We start from the raw sequence: 27587 nt of genomic DNA on the forward strand, positions 1-27587 counted from the left end.
ATTTCATTATGTATTTTTGCAGTTCTGCTCTTTTAAACAGCTTCCATAACTCTCCAGCTTAGTTTCAATCTTGTGCCCAGCTCCACCCTTCTACCCCCTAAAGTTGTAGCAAACATACCGCTTCCATCCTTTCTGAATTTTGTGCTGTACTTACATTTCTTCATAACAGAAATACACCCCTTCCTTTGATATACAGGGTTATATTTACTCCTCACAAGATTCAAACTGATGCCATATGGGCAGAGGTCAGGTTGAATGACCGTAGGTTATTGCCCAAAGCCATTCAGGTAATGTGAACACTACTACAACTGCCTAAACCCCCTTGTTATTCTCCTTTGCTCCTGCACAGCTAACCCCTTTTGCATTTGAAAATCAGACTTGTCCCTAATGCCTGTAGAGCTTCAGTGGTTTCTGAAGCATAGTGGCTGCTAAGTATGAAAAGGTGTTTGATTTGAATGCCTGACATTGCTTGAATGATGAGCTTCACATTTGTATGAATGTGATGAAACTTTGAAAAAAACAATTGAAGACATTGTCTCAGTTGGCACTGGATTTTGAGCAGTAGCCCCATGACACTGCCAAGAACAACACTGGCAATCTGCATAAACGTTGTCAATTTTAGATTGCTCTAAACAGGTAATATTTAGACCGTCAGTGTTTATTACAGAAGAGCTGGTGTTCCATTCTAATGGAGAATACAGGGAAAGTTAAGCCCATTAAAATCTGATTTAAGAAAAGTAATCTTATTGTTTTGAAAATATTCAAATTTTGAAGTAAATGTTGCCTTTTCTAAAATATTGGAAATACATACAGAAATGTATACACAAATTGTTAAAAAGTTGAGTTATCTGCTGCTACTTGCTTTGAAATGGGCTACCATGAAGCTTTGTGCTTGAAGTGAGAACACTGAACTCTGACTTTCCTGATGCTTAATGCTTCTGCTGACTTATTTGAAAAAGAATTTTGCAAATCATAAGTGAAACATCACATCTTAATCAGTTGGTATTTGCTTATGCTTAATGAACTAGTGCCCATTTACATAATCACTGACAAGCTGTTTCAGTTGACTAAGGAAAGAGGTAGCTTGCTGCACTCTGATTACAGTTTCAACAAGTGAGATTCGAAAAGGGGCTAATTCTCATTTGCTGGAGAAATCTCAGGCATGTGCAACAATTGCTCCTTTAATGTCTTCCCATTATTTATGCATTTTACTACAGTCAGTAAAATAAAAGCATTCATCATTAAACTTTGTTCTACCACTATGTGAGTATCCCGTGGGCTACTTTTCTGCAACTGGGATACCGACATCTTGGGATACTGTATCTTCATGCTTCTGTGATGGTGAGGATAAAGCTCTCCCCACCCACCTTCTGTCTTTCTCACCACACAATGCTGAGAACTGGGGTTTTGTTTACATGTCATGGTCAGTATTCTCCAGTGTAGGCAGTTTAAAAGAAATAGTTTGGAATTCCTGCTTCTTGTTGGATTACTTTGATATTCATGGTATTTGGAAACATAGGCTTTTCGTTTGTTCTCACTTTGCAGAAGCCTTCAGATCTCAAATATTTGTTTCATGTCATGTAACAGTGCTTATCTATGACCCACATAGAGAAAACAGTTTAATATGCATCTGAGAGCTGCCATCTTCAAAGTATTCGAGAAGACAACTCGGTATTCCCTAGAAGACTTAATAGTCTCAAGATTATGATGCATACCACTAGACTTTGGAACAATCCAGACATCTCTTCGACAATCCTGAACACTGACAGAGAATATCGGACTTTGATCTAGCAGTGAAAGTTCTTCCAGAACTAGTCACCTTCATTCAAAGCCTGATCAGCTCATTCCCTCATTTCAGGAGAAGAAAACATGTTTTCTCCCACTCATTTCTGTCTCATGAGATTCCTAAAATAACAGGTAAGTCAGTGATGAAACAGCCTTAAGACAAAGGCACTTGAAGCTCAGTGGCCATCCTTGGGGTCATTTTGCCTTTGACAGAGTGGCCACTAACTCCTCTAGTACTGCAACAAGAGCACAGGAAGTGGAGGGATGAGCTCACATCCACTTGTGCACTCTGCTCCCTCCAGCCATGCAGTAAAGAGGTTATCACTTCTTAAGTTCACAGAACCATAGAATGGTTTGGGTTGGAAGGGACCCTAAAGCTCATTTAGTTCCAAGCCCCTTGTCATGGTACAGGGACACCTTCCACTAGACCAGGCTGCTCAAAGCCCTCTCCAACCTGGCCTTGATCACTTAAAACATCTTAAGGTCCCTTCCAACCCAAACCATCCTATGATTCTGTGGTGATTCAGTGTAGGTTTATTTAAGCTATAAGAATTAGATTTGAGGACCAAACAACTGAAAATTACATTTCATTACAACAAGTTCCAAGACTCCTTACTTTTCCTAAGAAGCAATCACTGTACTTGTTCAGCACCTGTCAGAGCACAGCTTCCTAAAAACCTGTGTTAGGTAAGGCTGATAATCTACAGGCTTTATGTAAGGGATGCAGGGCTCCCCAAGTGCTGGTACAAGCAGTTCTATGGAGACTTTGCCCGGACAGAACAACCCAGCGGGGGACCCCGTGCTCAAACAAAACAAGTCCAGCCTGTCGACCCCATGGTGTCAGACCCGGCCTCGAGATCTCCTTCCTGCGAAGCTGTGTGTGGAAGCGCCTTCACCCTGGAGCCGCCCTGCAGGGGACAGTGACCGGCGGGTGCCTGTGGGCGAGGGGACACCCCCGGACCTCGCAGCTCTGCCTCTGTGCTCCTCAGGCATTGCCAGGCCTCTCCAAAGTCCATTTGTTCTCTTAAATGACACCTCCCTCGAGCTCTACCGCCGGACAAGGGGGTGACAACCGGCACGATGAGGCGCCAGATCCCTCCAGCCTCCTCCTGCCGGCTCCGCCGCTGCTGTGGGCCCTGCCCGGGCGGACGGGGAGAGGCGGTGCACGGGGGCTGCCCTCCGCCATTGGCCAGGTCCTGCCCCGGGGTGGGCCGGGCCGGGCGCCGGGGCCCGCTCTGAAGTGTTGGTGCGGGGATGGTTCCCTCCTGAGGGCAGTTGGGCACCTTCTCACCTCCCGCCCGCGGCGGGGCAGGGGCAAGGGAGGCGGAGGGAGGAGCGGGAAGGGCCGCCCACCTCGGCGGCGAAGAGCGAGCTGGGGGCGCGGGGCTGGGAGCTGGGGGAGAGAGGGACGGCTTCCCGTGTGAGGGGAGCGCGGAGGCAGCGGGACAGTGAGGAGGGGAGCATGGAGGAGCAGCGCGATGCGGAGCCTGCCCCGGCGGCCGGCGGCTGCTGAGGCAGCGGCCCGGGGGCGCTGCGGGCACGCCCGGCGCGGAGCGAGCCATGCGTGTGGCGAGGTGGCTGGCGGGTCTGGTGTGCCTCCTCTCCCCGCTCGTCGCCGAGGCGCGGGGAGCCCGCTTCCACCCGGGACAAGGTAAACAAGCGGCAACAAAGGCGGCGGCTGCCCCGGGGGTCTTGGCCCTGCGGCAGGCGCTGTGCCCTGTGGGGCAGCCCCCGCCGGCGGGCAGGAGGGAGCGTTTCCTCGCGGGGCGGCCGATGGGGGTGGCAGGGCCGGGGGGGCTGAAGGGAGATGTCACTGGGTGTGCTGGAGGCAGCCCTCACTGCCCCCTCCTGTCACTGCACCCCTGGCTAGTGCAGCGCCGGGAGCCCTGCGGAGGTTCCCAGCGTGCTGATGCACAAGGCTGAGTCTCTTGCTCTCTGTTGCAGAGACCTTAATGAAGCAGCTCTCCTCCTATGAAATCATCACACCTGTCCGAGTGAATGAGTTTGGAGAAGTCTTCCCTCACACGCATCACTTCAGCAGGAGAAAAAGGAGCTTGGAGGCACCACTGGAGCCCGTTGCTTTCCGAACTCATTACCAGCTCAGTGCATACGGGCAGGTCTTCCAGCTCAACCTGAGTGCTGATGCAGGCTTTGTTGCTGCTCAGTACACTGTGGTGCACGTAGGGGCCCCGCAGAAGCAGTCCTCCCCTGATTTGCGCCACTGTTTCTACCGTGGGCATGTCAATGCACAGGAGTCGCACATGGCTGTCTTCAGCATCTGTGGTGGCTTGGTAAGCATGTTGGTTACTGCCTCGTGTCTCCATTCATATTCTCCTCCCTGAAAGAAATGTAGTGGGATGCCTTTGCCACAGAGCTGAGCTGGAAATTCTCGGGCATCACTCCAAGTAGTTGGTCATAAAATATCTTGGCATCAGCAGTTTGCTGTCATGATGATACTTTTTGGTGGGATATACAAATGCTGCTTTCAAAGGATCTATTGCTGGCCTGTAATAGAATTGGTTGATGTAACTCCTGACACCAAGAGCATTAGAGCAGAGGAAAAGAACATGCTTCAGAAACACAGTAAGCTATTGTTTAGACAAAATGATGCCGTTAGTCAGCATCAGTTATGTGTTTGTGGCTTTATAGATACCCTGTGGTTATGACTGAGGAATAATGGGGCTTGAGATGGTGAGAGAAGAGCTAGTGTTGATATTTTTCTTCCTCTGCTTTCAGCAGTGCTGTAGAGGTGTGTTGTGCAGTATTGGGTATCAGTGTGTAGTGGTGCTCTCTAATCACGTTTCTGTTAAAAGTGGATGGGAAACTTCCTGCCAACTTAAGTGGGAGTGTATCTATAAAATGCTTCTGAAGAACTGAATTTAGCAAACAAATCAAAACTGCATCAATATACATTCTTTACTTATCCCTTGACAGCATTCTTATGTAGCATTCTTCCTAAGTTATAATGGAGAAATAGTAGCACACAACTGTTAGTAGCACAGAACAGTTGTACTATGTTGCTAAATCTTTTAGTTTTGTGTGTAGGGCCAAGAAGATTAATATCTACTGCTTTACCACAGCACTGTTGAATGCTGAGAATGAGCATGTGTGACATGCATACTGTAAAAATATGGTGGTATAAATATTACTGTGAATTTGCATTTGGTTTTTTCCAAGTTTCTTGCAGTCGCACAGGAAAGTAAAGGTGTAAGATGTTATTTTTGGGAAGTGGAAAGAATGCAACTTTGCATTCTAGTCTTTCTAGTGGCATAGAAAAAATAGAAATAGAATAGAAAATAGAATGAAGTTGGCTGGATGTGTGCAGGAGGGTGTAATGTGTATTAAAAGAAAGTGATGCACATGGTAGAAAAGAGTATCAGAAATAATTGGTACTTGTGAGAGACACTACTGTTGTCTCGTGCTTATTCTTGGGTATTTGGGTATATGCCACCCTGTATTTGGGCTGAGGTGTGTATGCTTGGGCTAGTTCTTGGAAATTATTGGAGGAGCAAGCATTGGAAAGCATTAATTCTGTGTTCATCACAGTTTTGTGTAGGCACCTTGCTGAACAAACAGAGCTGTCATTTGGGTCTTGTCTGCGTTATCCAAAACTTAATTCAAACCTATACCGAACATCCCGATATGTTGCACTCACAGAGGGAGTAGGAAAGAGGAGGAATCACAAATATGTGGTGGTTGGGTGATTGTTTTGGTTTTTTTCTAGTAGAAGCTCATATACCATGGCATGCTGTCAATGTCTTGTGCTGAAGAGTCTGAGAACTGCTAAATCACAGGTAGTTGAGACAACTTTTAAGTGCAGTAGGTACACGTTTTTTTTTCAGAGAAATTATTTTCAGCAAATGTGCAGAGGCAGAATTAAAACAGGCAACAAAAGTTACGAAAAGAGAAGATCTTAAAACTTCTCACGTTTATTCTGTAAAGAGCATTGATCTCTGCAAGCAATCACTTTTCATTACTTGAACCATATATGCTCAAACTCTTCAGCACAAAACCCCCTTCTTCTTTATAACAGTTGGAATGTCTCACTTCTCTTGTGTCTCTCTCTCCTGTGCTGGTACATTGCAGTCCACATCATGTATATGTCCATTTGGAAATCGCTGAGTGCCTTCAAATTGACCTTTTGCCTCCTCTAGATAAGCCTTGAGGACTTTCACTGCCACTTCCAGCTGGACTTGATGTCCTTGGTCATTGCATGGCTGACAGAGCGCATAGTCTGAGCCACCAACCAAAACCTTGCTGTCCCAGTGCGCTCAGGACCTTCCCTGCTCTTTTGACTTTCTGCCCAGGCAGACGCAGCCTTGTGGAGGGCATGTAGCATACCCAGTGCTGTGGCTGCTTTCCCCTCATTAATGAGGATTTGGAAGAGGGATTATCAATGAGGTTTTTGGAAAAGGAAGCAGAGCCCTGCATGGGTACTGGTGAATTTTTTTTTGTGGGACATGCCTATGGTTCCCCAGGGAGGGACTGTGGGGTATGATGTGGCAGTCATAGCCAGGTGGTTGCCTGTGTCTGCACAGAGTATCCTCCAGCCTGGCTCAGAGCCTTCAGCATAATTTCATCCTATGGATTCAACGTAAATGCTATACTCCTCATGTGACTGTCAGGGAGACAGCATTTTTTTTAGTTGAGGGAAGAATGGATGTGAAAGGAAGGAAATGGAGGACTAGTGGGATTTTCCTGAGAGATCTTGTCCTCCCTGAATGCATTCCCCTCTTCACGTGGGACTACCCTCAAAACTTGGAAAAAGATACTTTTTCTCAAGGCTTTAAGGATGCTGTAGTTTTGTGCATACAACAAATATATCTGCAAAAGTAAACTATTTTACTGAATTATTTACTGAAATTATTTAAACTGTTTTACTGAACAGCACCATGAATGCATACAAAGAATTAAGTGTGACTATTGCTGAGGTAGGGTACTATTTACTGTGAGACAGCAGAAACCATACTAGTGACTTGGTAGCCCTTTATTTATTTATTTGTTTATTTTTTTTAAGTAAAATCTCTTCTCTTTGTAGGATCCATTTTCCTCAGTACTGGACTTGAGCTTGACATACAGAAATTAAAATATAAGAGATTGCTTTTGACTATTATGTATAATTTTACCTTCCAGCTTTGCATATATAGAGCAGTTGCGATGGACCAATGCTGTAAAAGCTAGGGAGTTAAAGAAAGGACTTGAACTTAGATAAAAAGGTACAGGGAGTTTGACAGTGGAATTTAAAAAGTTACTTCAAAGATGTGCCTGGGTGATCTGAAGTTAAGCCAGGTACTTGTGTTCATTTCATCCTGTAGGCATCTATCCCCAGGCTCTGCACAACCTTCCTTTAAAGCCTACTTCCCAAGTTCCTTCTTTTGCGTTCTCAAGTTGAGTGTGTTCTCCCCCTCAAGCTCTGCTTTCCCTTTTTGCTCTCAGTTAAGCCTTTTTCTGTGTGCCAACAGCATGTATAACCCAGAGTACCCACAAAGCATTGCTTAATGGCTCCTGACACCCTGTATGCAGTTTTGTTGTGTTACATTTCAGAGCATGCCCTAGGTTCAGGGGTGCAAATGGCAAAGGGAGGTTAGAAGGTCAGCAGGGAGTCTGTAGTAATTGCAAGGAGGGAGTGTGTAATTAGGGAAGTTTGGGGTGCTGTCAAAGACAGAAGGTCATTTGGTGTGATGGCCTGGGTGCCTAGTTGAGCATCTGATCACATAGAAGCATCTTTAGAGTAACTTTTGAAAATTCATACTTTTATTTCACTTTTTATTTTCCTAAGTTCTGTTTTTTTTTCACTGTTACTGCATTAGTCAATTGTAGCTTCTTACAAACATGGGAAATGAAATCTGCTGAAGATGTCCTTAGGTGCATGTAAACTAAAGAGACCTCTCAAATATTATCCAGTCAGCAAAATTAAAGAGGTAAAAACTAAATTAAAAAATCATTTAACTTTTGAGAACATATGGCTTACAAATTAATTGACAAATACAAGCAAATACCAGTGAATAAAGTATCTTGAAGTAGGGAGCTATCACCATTTATAACTAGAATGAGCTTTTAGTTCTTACCAGGCCCCTGCCTGAAGAAAGAACCTTTATTTAAATTAATTTATGGGGTTTTTTTTTTTAGTCCTGTGTGAACGCTATAAAAACAATTTATTTAGCCCTTTTAGAAGCCTGATATTCTTTCTTGGAGGTCAGGAATGTGACTGATGCTGAGGATAGTTAAAGTCAGTTTTTGTGAGCTGGGAGACAGCCTAACTGCCAAAGATGTTCTATGTGACTCTACTGTGAGAGAGGGGAAGCTAAGAAAAGAGGAAATGCACATCTTTTGGGTGCACAGTCTTTGGTGTATAGAGAAATTTCACATGTTCACTGACTGGCAAAAGTTAGGAGTGGGAAGATACACAAATCTCTTCTTGCATGGTTTTGATAGCTATCAGCTTTCTGAAGTCCAGGAGGGCAAAACTGCTTTGTTCTCAGGTAGCTTCTGGAGCGTAACAAGGTCTCCGTGACAAATTCCTTCCTTGAGAGCTCAAGAAAACCCATTGGTAACGCTCCTTTACTGCACTTCAAGCTTACTTTTGTCAGGAGAATGGGAGAAATATGAACCTGGCTGTGGATCTTCAGAATTTCCTCAGTACAAGAAGCTGTGTTTATTTTCTAATTAATATGGGTCAGTGGATCACCTTTGTGAGAGATTTTGAAAACAATTCTGCCTGCTACTATGTGTGAGTGCAGTGGTTCCTTTTAAGGAAAAGTAAGTAGTCCTAGTATTTTAATGAAATGTAGTTTTTAATTGTTTGGTTAAAGTAGCCCCAAACAACTTGCTAGAAGCTGGTGCTAGCATAGTGAACGTCTGGCTCCTTGTGGAGATCTAGTACAGGTAAAGACTCCAGATATTTACTGCTCGGTTCTGTGCTGCTTGGCACTAATCACGTCAATGAACTCTTTAGAAAACCGCTGTAGTTTAAAGTTTTAACACTTGTAACTGGAGGATATACTTACTTTGACATAATGCTTTAACTCATGAGTTGTCATTTCAAGTAAGTTACCTTCTAAATCTGAAAGGCTAATTACTTTTCAGTGTTTGTGTTACATTTGTAAACTTTTGAATAGCCATAGGTCACACATGGTTTTATACATTTTAATCTTAATCCAGAGTCCATCATAAGCTAGGAAAAGATCATTTTAAAATGTCAACTGTCTTGTTTGGGCAAAGTAAGTTCTATTGCTGCTGACTGGCTGATGTGATGACTTCCACTTAATAGTTCTGGTTTCATTTTTTATATAGGTGAGACTCCAGCCCTGAATCTCTGCAATAGAACAGTCAAAAAATTCAGTGTAATGGTTTCTTTTTTTTTACTTTGCAATGAAAAGATAAAATGTTTTTTCTTTTTTGCTGTTGTTTTTGCAGCTTAACAGAACAAAAAAGGATCAGGAAGTAGGCTGAACTCTACCTTCTCTGCATGAAAAAGGTCTAGATAAAGATACTTGTGCTTGATTCTTTTTCCTTTATTTTTTTTCTGCTTTCTTTCCTGTTTTTTTTTTTTCTCGTGACTTAACATCATTTACAATTTTTATCCCATTTACTTTGGGTTGTTTTGCTATTGGCTTTTTCGTAACATGTATTCGCACAGGCAGGACCAATTTTTAAATATTTTCACTTCTTTAACACTTGATCTAGCATTTTCTCAGTAAGAGGTATTTGAAGTCTTCCCAGCCTAGCTCTGCTGGTCCCAGAATGAATGTCACATATCTTTAATATTGCTAACTGGCCTCACTTTACCTTTGTTTTCTCACATAGAGGCACTAGATGTCTTTTTCATATACATCTGAGAGTAGATCATAACACTTGAATTTATTGGGAGATGACCCTGTATCTTTGAGTCAGTTTCTACGTGTCTTGGTAAAATCAGTGTTCATCATGCTATTTGTTATAAAACAGTAAAACAGCTTAGGCCCCCTCTGCAGCTGTTACAAAAAAACCTGAAACATCCACAGTACATTTTCCCCAAGCTATTTACACCACAGTTTTTCCGGAAAGTATTTCCATAGAGGCTGTGCTTTTACACATGGACCAGCACAGATCAAGAAATACAGATGGTAACTGCAAATTGATAAAATACATGGGGTTGTGAATTGTGCAGCCGAAGCGTCTGTCACAGAAAATGTCTGTGAGAAGCATTAGGATCTGCCTATGTGTCTGACTTTTGACTGGTAATTCTGTGTGAATTGTTTGTTAAGCAGACTAGGACATGCTTATGTCACCTTTTATGTGAAGGGTGTTTAGTTGTCACTGGGCTGGGTTTTGCACACATCCCGTGTCTGGTGGCTGCCTTCCTTGGCAGATGATGGAGTACCTTCTGTTTACCACATAAATTTATCTGGTAAAATTTTGATGGCCTGTTTGTAACTGCTGCCTTTATAGAGCCACATTCAGTTTCTGCCATTTTGGCTTTGTGACACAGGTGAATTTACTGGAAAGCTGTGGGCAGCCACAGGAAGTTGGATCTGGATTTACTTATATATATATATATATATATATATATATGTATATATAAGCATTAAACTTACAGAAGGGACATGAACAGGAGTGATAGGAGCCCTTTGCTGTCAGTAGATGAGCTAAATTACTGAAGTTGTGTGCAAAATAGTGTGTTTGGTTTTGTTTTTTTTTTGGTCTTAATGCTTCTAGCCCCAGGTAGTAGTCAACAGTTAGCCATCGTGGATCTTGGGGAAACTTTGTACTCTTGGGGAATAAATAGGCTTCCCACATAAGATAATGTGTCAGCGATAATCTTGGTTGTCATTCCATTTCAGACATACACTCATGTAGAAAATAGGTTATGGTAGCAAAGTTAGACACTGAGAACAGTTCATACCTTCTGGGTATACGCATACTGACAAAAGTGCTCAAGGTACCTTACTGTGTGGTTGACTAAACCAGGTGAAAATCTCACCACAGTTTGCATATACTTAAGTGATAACTGCCTGATGGCACATGTGAGGTTAAAAGGACTTTATGAAGCTATTCATCTTCCAGTGAAAGAGAAAGGCGGTTCTGCATGTACTTAAAAACATCAAAGCTAGGAAGTTCTCTTTAAAGAGAGATAGATAAGTTGCAAATGTAAATTTGCTTGACATTTACTGAGGCAGACAAGATTATATGATGGCGTTTCCTCTAGGATTAAGCGTATGGATCCCCTAGGTCTGTGTTCTGTGAGAATAGTTTGCTCGATGATGTTAAAAAATGCCCAAACCTAAAAGCCAGAAATCAAAGCCCCCCTAACCAAACAGAAAGCTCCTTTATCATAGAATCAACTAGGTTGGAAAAGACCTTTAAGATCATCAACTCCAACCATTACCCTGGGACTGCCAAAACCATCACTAAACCATGTCACTGAGGGCCTCATCTACACGTTTTTTGAACACTTCTGCCACTTCCCTGGGCAGCCTGTTCCAATACCTGATCACCCTCTCTGTGAAGAAGTTTTTCCTAATATCTAATCTAAAGCTCCCCTGGTGCAGTTTAAGGCTGTTACCTCTTGTCCTGTCACTTGTTATTTGGGGGAAGAGACCAACCCCCACTTCACTACAACCTCCTTTCAGGTAGTTGTAGAGAGCGATAAGGTCACCCCTGAGCTGTCCCTTCAGACTAAACAGCCCAAGGTCCCTCAACCAGTCCTCATAAGACTTACTCTCCAGACACTATACCAGCTTTGTTGCCCTTCTCTAGAGCCTGCTGTAGCACCTCAATGTGTTTCCTGTAGTGAGGGGCCCAGAACGGAACATAGGATTCAAGGTGCAGCCTCAGCAGTCCAAGTACAGGAAGGATGATCACTGCCCTCACCCTGCTGGCCACACTGTTTCTCATACAGGCCAGGATGCTGCTGACCTTCTTGGCTGCCTGGGCACAAGCTGGTTCATGTTCAGTTGCTGTCAATCAGCACTCCCAGGTCTTTTACCACTAAGCAGCTTTCCAGCCACTCTTCCCCAAATCTGTAGTGTTACATGGGATTATGTGGCTCACATGCAGGACGCAGCACTTTGCCCTGTTGAACCTCATACCATTGGCCACAGCCCATTGATCTAGCCTGTCCAGATCCCTCTGCAGAGCCTTCCTGTCCTTCAGCAGATCAACAGTCGCAGCCAATTTAGTGTCATCTGCAAATTCACTGAGGGTGCACTCAATCCCCTCATCCAGATCATCAGTGAGGGTAGTAAACAACACTGGCCCTCGTGCTCAGCCTTGAGAGACACCACTAGTGACTGGTCACTGACTATGTGTCATGCCATTTGCCACCACTATGTATACCACCATTTATCTATATATGCATTTTGTTAACCAGTTTCAGCAGGCATTGCAGAATAGCTGTCTTTTACATAATGAAATCTCCATGTATATATCTATGAAGAAAGCTGTTATGCATAATTTTGAATTGACTTGTCTAGTTCATTCATTGTGAATTGTATATAAAGGTAAAAATAATTAAATTGCCTATCTCTCTCCCTTCCACTCCTGTGACTCTTGGTAATTGCCATGAACTCCTTCCAGCTGTCTTTGCGATTGTTACTGCAACATTCTCCCAAATACTCTGCTATGTAGCCGGTCTGTTGTTACATCTGTATTTAGAAACTCCAGGAATACCGCTTTTGCTAGGTTTCAGTCTTTCTTGCCTAGAATAGCATTACAAAGTGATGTTCAGAATGCCTAATGCCAGGTTTTACACTTCCTGCAAGAATATTCTTTCCCCTATGTATTATGCAAAAGGAAAATATGGAAATATGTTTGTTTGGGTTTGTGTATGTGTGTGTCTGTTCCTGAATGAAAGTAACTTGGCAGTAAGGATGCTGGATCCACTGCTACAGTTATCAGTATGTATCGGATCGGATGTGAGCCAAGGGTAAAATTGCTTTAGGAGTTTATGTGGGATTTACATTCCAGTCTGGAATTCTGTAATTTTACTTAACCAGTGATTAGGTGCTTTTCCAGACTGGGACATTTCTGAGCATAAGTGGATTCCTCATCAGGTCTGGTCAAGGTGTGATTATGTGTGCTAAAGGTGTGATTACAGTCTGCTCATGAAATCTTAACATGACTGAATTTGCAAGGAGAGGTATTTAGATCATAGTTATACTTAAAATGAAAGTGTTTCCCCCCCCCCCCCCCCGTAATAGCTGTTTAGCATTTTATTCCGTTTCTTGAAGAACTTAAAATTTATTGCTTTCAGTCACTTCTGCAGAGGTGTTCCACCAGGAAATACTTACTCATTGCTAGATATTTCTTCCCTGCTGCTTAGCTAGTATATTTGTTATTTTATTACTATTTTCCTATTTCTATTATATTAGTTTTAGTTTTAATTAATACATTAGCTCACAACCACTGCCTGTTGTTTCTAACTGAGTTATCCTCTATCAGAAATACATATTCTGAAATATATATGATACGATATTTCAGAAATATATATATCTGGAATATATATTCCAGATGTTGGCAGTGTACCATGATCAGATAACCTTTAATACTTTTTTCTTCAGTAACTATGCTATGCTTCTTAAGGCTTTCACTAGAAAACATTGCAACAGTGGAGCAGGAAGAAAAAGGGGAAGGCTTCACATGATTCTGAAGAGGTTTGAACTGACACAATGGGGAGGGAGGAGAGGGAAAAAGGGAATATTATAAAAGGAAGGGATTTAGTGATTTACTTTGACCATGAAAGTATTCTTTCTGTAAACTACTTGCAGGTTTTTGAGTTTGAGTTAAGAAGCCATACCATAAGGGCATGAAAAATACTTGAGCACAGGAGTGGAGCTTACCTGGGAAGAGTCTTCCAGTTGAGTTGTGTTTTCCAGAACTTTCAGTTGTTCTTTAGCATTTTTCTGAAACCTTTCCAATTTTGCTGTTGGACATGTTAAGATTAATTCCATGTTTCTGAAGCTTCCTATATATCCCTTATTTTTTCCATGTGTTCTATGAAGTTGCCATTATGCACAAAGATATAATTTGTATGTGGGTATGCTACATACTTTAGCCATAACTTCTGCAATATTTATTTCTACTACTCTTGGAACAGAGCAAATGCATTGATTAAGACTATTCAGTTTTAAGCCACTTTAAAGGACTAAGGCATGCCATATATAGTGAGTAGCTGTGTTGATCCATTGAACCTTGATTTAATATAAAGTGTCTAACTTATCCAGAGTATTTTAAATCCAAGAAATAAATAATCTTTCTCATGTGGGATTTCTCATAAATTTCCTCAAATCTAGGCATATGCAGAGTCCTGAGTAGCACTCCCTCTTTGGACCACTTATTTATGATGTGTAAGAGACTGTTTTCAATTTTGTACTCCACTTCTACTGAAGAGATCTTTTAAATGTACTTTTACCTCTTTATCTGAGAACAGAAATAGAATGCTTCAGGCAGATTTCTTGTTGTATGATTTGAGAGGCATCTGTAGATGATAAGTTAATCCAGTTTATTTCTGATTTCATTTCCTGCAAATGCTCAGGCTCCTGTTTCAACAACCTGCCTCTGTACATCTAAGTGACTTTGCTTTATTTGGTTTTACCAAAAGTATTTTTAATTTGGATCTCACAGCCCTTTTCCTTGTGCACTTAGCTCACAGTAATAGCTCCACTTGCATTAGCAGAATTTGTGGCCAGATTAAGTATTACTTATTAATGTATGAATTATAAAACAGTATAGCTGGTGACTGAATTTTTGAAGACCTATGTGTTAGGAAAATGAAAAGGTAACAATCATTTGTAACTGATCAAAAGCCATCTTTAGTCTTCATAGATAACTTAAGGGATTTGAACTGGTGGTTTCAATCTCAATATCTGCTTGGGTTTGAAATAATAAATATCATATACCTTTTCAAGATGGAACACTTTGCATTGCTTTGGTTACAGAGAGTAACCAAGTGAGAGGAACCCTGGCTCCATTGTCCTAATATAATTACCCAAGTATTTGAGAAGGTGGAATCTTCGGTCTTAAAGACACTATTGTTCCTTCTTGTATTAATCTTCTGATTTAAAGCAAAAAGCTAGGGATAATTCTGAGGCCATAAAACATAATATAGTATTCCTCCCTTCTAGCTGTCTGCCTTAACTTTTTGGGCTATAAGTTTATGGTGTGTTTTGGTTTTTTTTTGTATTTTCTTGGTTATAACAAAGGAGATTTTTTTGGTTTTGTTCTCTTCCTAGATGACTTTGGTGTTTGTCTTTTTAAGCAGAGGGTTTTGGATTTCAGTTAAGAACAGTTCTGATTTAGTTCTGATACTTAGACTATAGAATAATGAAAGTTGAGCTGCAGATGTTTACAGGCATTTTATACTGTGTATTCATTGCTAGGCTCAGCTTGATGCATAGGCTTTGTAGCACTATTCTGAGTTGCTTGATGGATTGGTTGTCCAGTAAGCTCTTGATGATACAAAGTTGTTTTTTTTTTTTCCAGGAAAAATGGTTCTGTGTGCCAAGTGACCCTTACTATTTCAGTTGAAAAATATATTTCTTTGATAGGAGGCATAGTTAACTGTACAGAGGAGCTGGTATGCAGTGTACATGATTTCAATTGCTAGTGCTTAGAGAAGTGTGGGATTGCACATCTACAGAAGAGGCAATGCAGAAATACTTCTTTTGGAGTATCAGCAATCTGAGATTGACTTAGATCGATGCCTTATGATGATTCTTCCTAATCCACTGGGTAGGATAATGTGTGTATAAATATGTTTTTAATTTCTAGATAGGTTTTTTTTCCTCTGGTAATGCTTGGTTGACTACATATGGGATAAGGAGTGTGAGTGGAATTTTCAATGATCAGACTCACTCAAAACCATAGGTCTTAATGATGGTTTGGGGTTGGGTTTTTCTTGACTGTGAAATGGTAGAAAAATAGTCTTGTTCTTGCAATTCATCTTTTCTAGTGGAAGTCTGATACTGTGGAAGGTGTGTTTAGTTTAAAATTGAGCACAAACTGCATATTATATTGTGCTATTATTCTCATAATTGGTATGTTTGTTGTAGCTGAAACTGTTTCTTTGTAAAATTTGAAAGCTTTCTTAATTCGAAAGCCATTGAAGAGACACATACAGCATATCTGCTTTAGGTATTGGAAAGAGCAGGAGGGAAGTAAAATATATGTTGGAATAAAACTATGGCAATAGAGTTTTTGCTTAAATCTAAAGGATTATGTTTTAAATGTCTCTTACATAATAGTAGGGTTTATGGTATATCAAAAGACTTAATTAGTGTGTTAGTGTTCACAAATGGTATGGGGTCAAATATATCATGTGTTGTAATTGGGAATTTAATCATTTATATAATAAACATCAACATGAATATGAATCTTAGCATCAGTTCTTGCTTCTTGGACCCTGAATGACAGGCTCTTTTTCTCTGTCCCTGTCAGTTTGCCCAGAAGGTTGCACCTACTTAGGGCTAACTGACAGGTTGTGACATATCTCTTCCTGAGGCCCTTTCCAGGGAGGCACATAGTGTTCTCAGTAAGCTCAATCTGCCGTCCTCTACAAATCACATGCCCTGGGAACACTGGATGTGAGAAGGTTGAACTGAACATATAAAAGATCTAGCAGTAAGACCACTTACAAAGAATTTCAATGGAACTGGTGGGGGGAAAGTATTTCTCTGAGTTGGATGTGAGCAATCTTGAAAGGAAAAATACTGCTTAGCAGGGTCTTTTTTCATTCTGCAACAAAGCTGATGCGGAGGATCCAGCCACAGTGAGTTTACAGTAAATTTGGATTATATGGATGCTATGTATCAGGCAAGATTACAGGTAATCTGTCGTATGCCTGAAGCCTAACAGACTTTTAAACACAGGAAATTTATAACTTTTTAGAAGGATCCCAAATTCAAGAGGATAATATAATTCCAGTACAGTATCCCGGACACTAAGGTAGTGCGCAGCAGATTTTAAAAGACTATTTGTAGGTTGCGTGGGAAAAAAAACATTCTCACTTCTCATCTATCTTGCTCTGGCACTTTCTTTATAACCCTGACTTTCAAGGTTGTAATGAACACTTTATCTATTAAACTAGATTATGTAGATTATCACTGTTCTCTTATTGGTCAACATGCCACTCTGATATGGTAAACCAGCTAACAGGATGCAGTGCACCTGCTCACTCTTAAGTGCTTAATTGCCTGACGTTTGGAAGTTGCCAAAAAGTCAGAAAAATAATTTGATGAAGTTCTTACATGTTTTTTTTTCTCCTCCTACGGTCCTGAAATAAGGTTCTTAATCCATAGAAAACTGTGAATTTGGTTAGAAATACAGTAAGAAATAAGAAATTCAGTTTTATGATTTCATAATTAAAATTATGAAATTGGATTGTGGGTTAGAGGGGTGGGGGAAACGATCTTAATTTTTGTTCTTTTTTGTTGTGTATCTGCCAGTGCTCTTGTTAGTAACCAGCTTCCTTTGGTTCCCATTACGTAGCTAGCTACACATGTGTGTCTGCTGTAGGGGCTGGGGCTGAAATAGGGGAAAAAAGTGCTTTAATGAAACCGTCAACTTTGAATTCCTGGAACTTGTTTTGAAGCCTTTAAGAAAGAATATTGGGTTAACACTGTTTCTAATCTATGGTCAGAATGCAATACAAGTTATGTAAAGGGATAGAAGGTGACAAACCAGTCTAGGATTTGCACAGCACTCACATCTTTAATTTCTTGATGGCCTGTGCTTGCTTTTGCACATTTCCTAGCTGTTCCTGCTTGCTTGTACCTAGATTCTCTAAGTTTGTGATCCCTTTTGTTTTAGTAACTGCATAGTGGTTACCTGTGATACACTGTTAATACACAGAGTAGTCTGTTAGGAGTTACTCCCGTGAGACAAGTCTCTGAAAGTAAATTTCTCCTTGCCTCACCTTCAAGCTTCCATCTCCCCATTGTACTGAAGCTTCCTCTGTTTCAAGTGCAAATTTATGTAATTATTTCAATGAAAATGATGTTTATATCAATATTTTTAGTGGAAAATAAATCAATTACTTCTCTTTCAGATGGGCACCTTTAAGACACATGATGGTGAATATTTTTTAGAACCTCTGATGAAAGCAGATGGAGGTGAACATGAAGATGAGCATAACAAACCACATCTTATATACAGGCATGAAGAGCTTAAATATCAGAAATCTCATAAACCTTGTGAAGTTTCAGGTATGGTCATACTTTAGATTTTAATGTGACCTTTTTCAACTGTCAGGTGTTTACAAAATTTAAGGAGTTAATTTTTGTAAAAAATACTCATCTCCAGATTGTTCCATTAGAAGCTACACGGAGGCTTGGCAGTCATTTCTTCTTTTCTTATTTGTTTTGCTAGTGGCTAATCCAAATGTAGGACAAAAAGTGCATGTTTAAAAAAACAAATAAGAATCATATTGCAAGAACTTCTCTATGGGTTTACTTTACACCTACATCCCATACATAAACTTTTAGGGAGTAAATCTGCAGAAGTTGTTGTCACTTATATTCATGAAAGTTAATGAACTTAGTGCAAGTCTAATGGATAATACAGGACATCTGTCTTCCTTATTAGTGGGAGTACTTAATGTTACCTATTAATGTAGATTTTTGTCCTTATGAGTGTTTTAATAACTTATATTGCACATTCATAATTAGTTTTACTTAAAATAAAGTGGAGTAATTTGCAATGCACTTGTCACATACTATTAGGATATATAACAAGTGTATGATTGTACTTTCATAGATTCGCAGAATATAGGTTAATCATTAAGCAGAGTAACTTAAAGAGTGAGAATGTATGCACTGAAAGGGAATAGAAAGACAAAAAAGCTTTGTTAATATCATGAAGCAGTAAGTAGAAAGCACCGTGCTTTGAACTAACATGGGTTTTAGTTTTTTAACAGAAAATGTACAGTAGTTGTTTTTCACAGTTCTGCATGCATCTTTATAGTTGGAGGACAGTGTGATGTGAGAAAGGCGTCTGCAGTTACCATCAAAGTACAGTAACTAGACAAAATGGGATTAGAAAAGATTTATTTCAAATTGTAGGTATCCATAGAGTCATTCTAAACACTGAGATACCATCTGCTTTGGGATATAACGATGTAGAAGCCTTTGAAGATCCTGTCTGAGCAATGCACTTCTTAACCTTTACCATTGTATTAGTGCTATTTAAAAGTGTTTTTCATTATGTTGGAATCAAAATTTTTTAAAGCCTAGTGATAGAAATGCTTTTTTTTATTTGATAGAAGCATACAGGCTTTGTTTTTTTTGTTTCAAAGAAAACACAACTGGGTGGAGATTCACAGTAGGAGAAAGCAGCTTATATTTGGTTGTTCTTGGCATTTAGAAACATCACGTCTAATTAAAATTCTACACCTTTTGTGAGATTGAAATCTGTGTTTATGCGTTTTGAATGTACTCTCACTTCTGGAATGTTTAAGCAAGGCTGAGGGCATTAGTATGGCTAGCTGAAGAAAAGGAAAATAATAAAATTTCAACTTTATTTTCTTAAAGAATATCTGTCCAGATGTTTGAAAATATAAATTGCAAAACTAATGGGGTGGCTTGGGTGGCTGGTGGTTTTGAATTCTGGAAAATTCATAGGATTCTTAAAGCATATTTTATACTCAGAAGCAGTATGTTCAGGATTCTACTTTTCCATAGATACTGAGGCCAGAAAGCAATAGTTATGATCCTCTTGCATTCAAAAGATTGTAGTGAAAGGTATTTAGCTCAATTTTAGGAAGGTGGTGCTATCAATTGATTATCATTTCAGAACAAGAAGTTAGTGTTTTGAAAATCAAGAAAGTGCTGTTATTCCTGATTCTTTTTTTAATGGTGAATAATATGTACTGAACCAAAGTAGAGGTCTTTCAGTTTGTTGTGTTGCTTGTTGTTTTGGTTTTCTTTTTCCTATGTGTGTATGAAAATTCTATTGATGTGAGCAACCTAGTGAGAAAAAAGCTCCAAATAGTAAGAATATGGTTGTTTTTCCTCTTTTGCATTTATTGGAGCAACTACAAAAGATTGTAAGGCACAGATTACTGTCATTTTTGAGTGAGTGAAGTTGCAGAAATGTTAATGGAGAAAAACCTTGTGTTGTTATATTTTTGACCTTCTGGAGAAGAGATTTGTCTCCTTTAATGCTAGTCTTGCCTAGTTATTCATATCCTCCCTTCAAGGAGTGAGAAACAGAATGTGTCTAGCAATACTTGTGATTATGAGAATTTCTCCATTTAAGTAAACCTTGACAGAGGCTATGTAGAGGCGAGCATTCAGTACATCTCTTTAGTTTGACATTGGACCATGATAGTTACTTTTTACATTGTCAAACTAATTTTTTCCTCACTTTGTGCTAGTTTCTTCTAAAGTAACTTGCTGATGAAAAATTAATTGGAAACGCTGGTACAAGCGTTACTCACATTAGGATAGGACATCTGCTTCATTTTCCCTATCCATAATCCTCTCTCTTTAATACAGAGAAGGTCATCTAAATTTGCCATAAGAAATTTTTCATAAATATGACAGCTATTACTCATCCACTTGTTGGTTTCTTTAATTAACAAAATTAACTTTACTTGTTCTGGTATTGAATTTATCTTGGCTAGTCCAGAAATTCAGGTTGTCTATAAATTCCCATTTTAAATACAGATGTGTTTCTCATTTTGCCAGTACTCTGAAATCTCTGATATCTTTTGTGACCTGATAAAGTTAATGTGTTTATGAGATTGCTTCAGCCAGTTCTCTTCAGTGAGTTGCAACACATCTAATATGCTTAGAATTTTTAAAAGAATTAGGAGACAGATATCCTTTGGCAGCCACTTTTAAAAGGAAACCTCCAGAAAGACAGTGGAGGTTTGTTCTGAGGGGACTGAGGTGTCTAGTTAGGTACTTAAGTTCTGGAGAATAGTGAGAATTTAGATATGCTTCTCTGTTAATGTGGGCTATTGCTAAGATGACGCCCTGTTCAATGCATAGGGTTTGTGTGGCAAGCATCAGAAGCCTTTGATGGCTGGACTGTACAGCATAATTGGAAGTATTATAGTACTTAGTTTGGAGGCATCTGAGGGGGTTCTTTATTGCTTTTAGAACCTGATCCTACGTAATGAATATTAACAAAGCTGTCAAGGAAGTCACTATAGGCTTTTGATGCATATTACCTTATGAAGTAAACTCCAGATTTATATGAATAGGGGCTTGAATTCAGTTCTCAAGCCTAGTGTTTGTGATGGTTTGTTTTCGTTGGTTCTGTTGGTGTCAAAGGTTTGTCTGTAAAAGTATGTGCTTTGTTTAATTAACTTGCTTCCTTCATTGCACACTGAACAGCCTACCTGTTTGGATTATATTATATAATACTGCTATTTCTTAACCAATTTTTAACAAGAATCCATATATGATAGTGCTATGTGCACAAGATGTCTAATGTGGTGTTTCTATCACAGCCTTCCATGTTACATTTTTTTTCATAAATTCTTGCACTGGTTCTCTTGGAAATAAGATCCTAAATAGCAGTTTATATTGTCTATTTTGAGCAGCCTTTGCCCATTTCTCTTTAAATTTAGAAACTGCATTCAACAATAAATCTTTTCTTACTTTACAGAAAAAGAATTGAAGAGCAGCACTTTACTACATCCAGCCTTCAGCAGTTTAAATGAAGAGAGCAAAGTTTTACAGAAGTCTCTCAGTTTAGAGTACGCTTTAAATAACCTATCTATAGAGGATGGTAGCAATCCACATTCCAGGAAAAAACGTTTTCTTTCCTATCCAAGATATGTAGAAGTGATGGTTACAGCTGACACCAAAATGGTTCATCACCATGGACAGAATTTACAGCACTACGTACTAACATTGATGTCAATAGTAAGTAGACTTAAGCTCATAAGTATTATCGTTTTCAGTTATTTCTCTTTTGTTGTTTTCTCTTCCGCAACCTCCTTGTCTTGTGGTTTGGCTCAAATCTGTATTAGAAGAAAGAGATCCCATAAAAGATAGGAAAAAAAAAAAGTAGGGCCCAAATTTCAAATTAGGGGTCTTTCAAATTTAATGCAGTAAGTAAGTGTAGGTGAAATGGTGTGACCTATTTCCTGAGTCGTTGTGGCATTAGAAGAATTCTTATGCTTCAGTGAGTTAAATGTATGAATATATTGCAATAGGCAGAAGTTAAAAGGCATTGTGAACAAATGCTTGTTTCTAATAATCATAGCTTTTCAAGTAACTTCAAATTAGTATGGGTCAGCCTTTGAGTTGGTGTCTTTTAGTTGAGCTCTTTCTGTGGTGAATTCCTTCTTGAACTGAAGGGCATTTCTTGTATTGATTCAGGATCTAGTAAAATAAGCTCTGTAAAATCAAAGGGTTATTGTGATGTCTGTTGAACCATTTTTTTTTAGGAAAAGGCCTGCTAAAATAGGCTGCATAATAATTATTGCTAGATTTCTGTCCTACCTATTCAAGAAGCCTAATATTTATGAAACTGCATCTAACATTGGGCAAATTAAAACACCTACATATAGGTATCTATAGAGTTCTGGTTTAAATAAGAGAGCTAGTTACTTAACCAGTTACAGACATCTACTTTAGGATGAACAGAATAGCTCTCTAGTTTCCACTGGGATCAGTTAATTTGCTTTACATAAGTGTCTATGGCCATTTAAGGTGCCATAGAATATTTGACTTGGCCTCAGCTGCTGTGTCACAAAGGTGTGCAAGTCTCGTGTGTATCGTGTCATATCTGTCAGTTCTGTATAGATAACCTATAGCATCTGACATGACGCTAGACAACATGTAGTTAGACAACTGAACTGAGTTCTGCTCACCAGTCTAGATCTCCAGCTAATGACAGTATAGGTGCTGTCACCTATTACACAGATGTAGGCACCTGAATTTGGAAGATGTAATTTTCTTTAATTGCTTTATAAGAAAAATAATTAAATTTGAAGGGAGATTAGCATACTTTAAGTCTTCTGATTTATTTTTTTTTTTTTACTGGTAGCGGTGTGAAGATCTGAAAGTTCATGTATTACAGAAAAAAATCTGTGTTGAAAGGTGGATTTTTCTTTAACTTAAAGTACAGACTCAATTTGGAATTATTCTAGAAACAGCTGATGCCAAAGATGACATTTTTCATAAAGTTACTTTTATAATCCAGAGCTGTACCAAGAACCAAATGTAATGGTTAAATTATCATTTGAAAATGGAAGTTGGTTTTGACAAAACTTTACAATAAGATAGAAGGGAACGTTTATTGTGTAATTTTCATGAGGCACTGTTGTGATTATAGCTGATGTTATTCCTGACATTCTCAAGAACAAACATTGGTCCTGCATCTACAGATGTTGTATATTCAACCGCTATTCCTTACAGGGCAATGTTTCTTCTCTCTTTTTACTTACATAATTGGACTTCTACTAGATTAATAGGGTATGCATTGTATAATTGCTGCTGAAGAGAGTCTATGTATGAACTGTGTTTAAGATATAGCATTTAAAATACATGTGTGAACAAAAGAATACCAACTCTTTGCTAAAAAGCTGTGACTTCATTCTTCTGCTTACTTATCTATGCTGTGAAATAGGGCTTAGTGCAATTATTGCTGGCTCTGAGGTATTGGCATGAAATAAGATGCTACATCTATAATGTGAATGTAGTATCTTTGAATACCACAGAAAATAGTATGGTGTAGCTGGCATCTTCTGGCAGCTCTTATTCCACATGTACATCTGCTACTTCTGAAGGTAATCTTGAAACAAAAGTTTAGACATTAGTTCTAGAAACATTTCATTATTATAAATGAAGGTTTTTAATATAAAATCAGATCATAATTCTGAAAGATTTTCTTCACAGTTCCCACCCCTGAATATGTATCCCTGCTCATATCACTTCTTGAAGTTGTAAAGGGACCTTTGGAAGTCACCTTGTCCAACTCTCTACTCACCTATGTATTGCTTTGTGAAATCAAATAATGCATATGAAGATACAGTCTTCAGTCTCTTCTTTACTTGTCTTTCTCCTTTCCTTTAATAGGTTTGGGTTTTGGTTTGCTTGTTGTTTGTTGGGTTTTTTTTCAGTAAGCTATTAATAATATGAAGAGTAGGAAAACAGTCTTTGCTATGTGATCTGTATTAGAAGTCATGAATATGCAGGTGGGTCATTTCTTGACCCACAGCCTGTTAGTGTTTGAAACAGAACCATTATTAGTCTTATTTGATTACCATCAAGGGAAGAAGTGCAACTTAAAATTTATCCTTTCTGTCAGTGTACAAATAACTTTGATTATTAAATTTAACTGGTACTTGTGTCTGGTCAAGCAGCCATTAACATCCTGTTAACCCCCATAACATCCTGTTAGGGGGTATTGTGTCAGATTGCTGGCTTTTTAAATGAATCAAGCATTATACTCTACTTTTATAAGCATTCTGAAACTTTTAAGGATATTCAATTTTGGCTTTGATTTTAAAGAAACCTAAAAAGTTTTAGCATGTAAATCCCATTAAAATTTAATGAAACTTAGACATCCAGCTCCCAGAAGAACCTTTGAAATCCTGGGCCATTTTTCTTTCTTCTTTTTTAATTCCTTCTTCTATATTGGCATCCCCAGAGCAAGCAAAGTAAGTTTGCTGCTATAGGATATTGTTTTATGAGTGGAAAATAAGAAATTAAATATACTGCTAAATATTTTTAGGGTTTTAAGTGTCTTGTCACTTATCCAATTCAACCTGAAAAGGCTTAACTCTCAGCGTGTAAGTAATCCCACTGAACTGGAATGTATTTTCTCGTTTCTTCAAAATCGCATAAACCTTGGCAAGTTGAGTATTCACAGTATTCACACACTGTCTTGGAAATACTTACTAGTTCTGATGGAAATGTGTATTTAAGAGAACAAAGAATACCTTTGTCATAGGACTTTATCAAAACTTTTCTATTGAAATACAATAGAGTTGCATTATTAAATGTGAAATGATAAGGTATAATAAAGAAAGCTGTGATTGCTTAACCTACAGTGTTCTTTCTTGTTCCTCCAAGCACTGCATCAGCAGAACAGGCAGTAAGTACCCCCTTAGATTTAGTAGCTGGAGGACTCTCTTTTAGGCACATTATGTTCTAACAGTTCAGTCACTAACACAAAGGCTTGATCTTAACAACTGAAATAATTCATTAAGACACTGGAATTTACTGTAAAAGCACCAAAACCTCATCAAGTCTGGTTCCGTGAGACATTTTAAGCTACTGTCCTCATTTTCTGAACCAGGTACTTGATTATTGACATCTTTTCAAGAAATGTGCTGCTTATACAGTTAGCTTGCTGGTAAAAAAGCTTCTTGGTCTGCTGTGAGTCTGCTTGCAGCAAGAAAATGTAATCTTGCCTTTCTGAAAAGAAAACTTGACATGCAAAACCACCTGTGGTAGGGCTGTGCTGGCCAGCTCAGATCGGGAACTTGGCTGACTGCCTAGTCATGTGAGTGCTAGAGTTGGAGCACGGGAGGGGGCAGCCATGCATTCAAGGAGAGGATTGAGGCAGCATCAAGTTAGATCATTTAACTTGCAGTGAGACTGGAATCAGAAAATGGCATTATATAGTGCCATTTATAACATGGTATTAAAAGCTGGTATTTTCAATTTTCAACAAGGCAGGGTCCTAACTTGTACTGCGCATTATGTTGTTTATTAGCCACTTTTCTGAATAAGACGTTTTGCCACAACTTGCAGTCCCTTTTTAATGGACAGTTACAACAGGGATATCACGAGAAACTGAACTTTGTTGTGACCAAGTTGCTTCTACTCACCTGGCAGCTACAGCTGTGGTGATGACAAGGTCTGACTTAATCTTTGAGAATTCCATGGAAATGAAAGCTGGGATCCTTCCAGTGAAGGGTACCCAGCTTGATTAATCTTATTTTCTTCTTTTGTTGCTGGGCAGTCTGAACTGTTCTGTGATATGGATTCTGGGTTTAGGGGTCTGAAAAATATCTTGAAACTAATTTCCTTTTGTTTTAGCTGTTACCTCCTACTTTTCTGAAGACTGGATTTAGATCATTGTAAAGCAAGTAGATCTGGAAATTGTAAAGAAATGGTGTATTCTATCAAATTCCTATCTCATTTCATCATTCTTTTCTTTTTTTCACTGCTTCCAATAAGAGGGCATTGAAAGAGGTCTCTGTAGAATGCAGGAGCAGGGAGTACTTACACCTTTTTTCTTCCACTAAAGTTAAATTCATATTCCAGATCTTTTATCATTCCTTGCATTGGTCTGTCATTTGAGGTCTCAGTTGATGATTTTTAGCCTGTACAGTTCCCGAGGTAAAACTTCAAGTTTGGTTTGTGGCTTTCAACTCCAGAATATTTCTCTGCACACATGTGTTCAGCTAACATGCAGAATACACCTTCTTTCACTAGTAAGGTGTGATTTAACCCCAGCCTAACCTAAGCACCAACCTAAGCACCACTCTGCTGCTTCCTTGCTTCTGCTCAGCAAGATGGGGGAGAGAACTGGAAAAGTGAGAACATTCATTCACTGGGATAAAGACAGTTTAACAGGTAAATCAGAAGGTGCTCGCACAAGCAAAGCAAGATCAGGAATTCACTTACTGCTTCACATGGTCAGGCAGGTGTTCAGCCATCTCAAGGAGAGCAGGGCTTCATCACATGTAACATTTACTTGGGAAGACAAACGCTGTCACTACGAACATCTCCTCCTTCTTCCTTCTTCCCTCAGCTTTATATGCTGAGCATGATGCCATATGGGATTAAATGTCCCCTGGGTCAGTTGGAATCAGCTGTCCTGGCTGTTATCCCTCCCAGCTCCTTGTGTACCCCAAGTGTCCTTGCTGGTAAGGTGGGATGGGGAGCAAAAAAGGCCTTGTCTCTGTGTAAGCTCTACTTAGCAATCATCCCAGTATTATCTGCAATGTTTTCAGCACAAATCCATAGCATAGCCGTATACTAGCTACTATGAATAAAATTATGCCAGCCAAAACCATTACATAAGGGTATCTCATTATAAGCACAGCCTCTTGATTTCTGATCTTTAGAAAGCAGTGGTGATAACTAAACCTTTGGAGATGATGACAAGTTCCCATGAGACAAGGGATCCATACTTGGACTCAAATGTGGGGTTAATAGGAGGAGTAGTGTTACTTGTATGTTTAGCACAAGCTTACCTATGAGAACAATACATTCGAGAATTGTTGACTGTTTATCAGTCAAAATGAGTGTTTGTGATGCTTCGTGGGGAGGATGAAGATCCAGAAATACCCTTTCTAGGTTTATCAAAGTGGACCTGAAGCTATAAGAACACATTATGAGCTCAGTAGTTTGTGGTAGTTTAAAAGTGGTTTCAATAATAGCAAAATGGCAGTTTATTCCATTCAAATTCAGGTAACACTTTTTGTCTAAATAGTGCTTGAGCATTTACAGGCACCTTTTCTTAGGTAAAGGTGTTTGAATGTGTCTATGACTAATTGAACTCTTCATTTGAGAGATGCTCTTTATTTCTACCTGAGAATAATTGGACAATTGCTGGTCAATAACCAAGAATGGAGACCATATAGAGGAAAGCAGACAATAACTGTGCTGCTCTGAAATGTGCTCTCCACATGGATTCTGAAACTGCATCTCCTTCCCTGTCCTTATCAAATCCTCTATTTCCTGCTTGTGTATCAATAAAAGAATGAAGGACAATGCTGCACATTATGTTCTTTCCATTTTAGAGAATAGGAGGGTTTGCTTTGGGAGCCAGTACTCTGTCAGTTCCAGCTTCTAACAGAATTACTTGGTCTCAGGTACATAGGTTTCATACACAGCAAGGCTGTTATTTCA

At 39.3% G+C, this 27587-nt stretch overlaps 1 protein-coding gene across 1 annotated transcript in view; it reads left to right on the forward strand.

Moving 5' to 3' along the window:
- Positions 1-3293: 3293 nt before the first annotated feature.
- The window catches only part of ADAMTS20 (ADAM metallopeptidase with thrombospondin type 1 motif 20), an 88727-nt gene continuing 64433 nt past the window's right edge, over positions 3294-27587 (forward strand). The window contains exons 1-4 of the mRNA XM_005148092.3: positions 3294-3436; positions 3730-4076; positions 17810-17966; positions 21376-21635. Coding sequence (XP_005148149.2) covers positions 3346-3436; positions 3730-4076; positions 17810-17966; positions 21376-21635 — 855 coding nt within the window. The 5' untranslated portion in view covers positions 3294-3345. The remainder of the gene's footprint in view (positions 3437-3729; positions 4077-17809; positions 17967-21375; positions 21636-27587) is intronic.

Source organism: Melopsittacus undulatus, chromosome 5 (assembly GCF_012275295.1).
Source record: "Melopsittacus undulatus isolate bMelUnd1 chromosome 5, bMelUnd1.mat.Z, whole genome shotgun sequence".
Taxonomy (NCBI): Eukaryota; Metazoa; Chordata; class Aves; order Psittaciformes; family Psittaculidae; genus Melopsittacus; species Melopsittacus undulatus.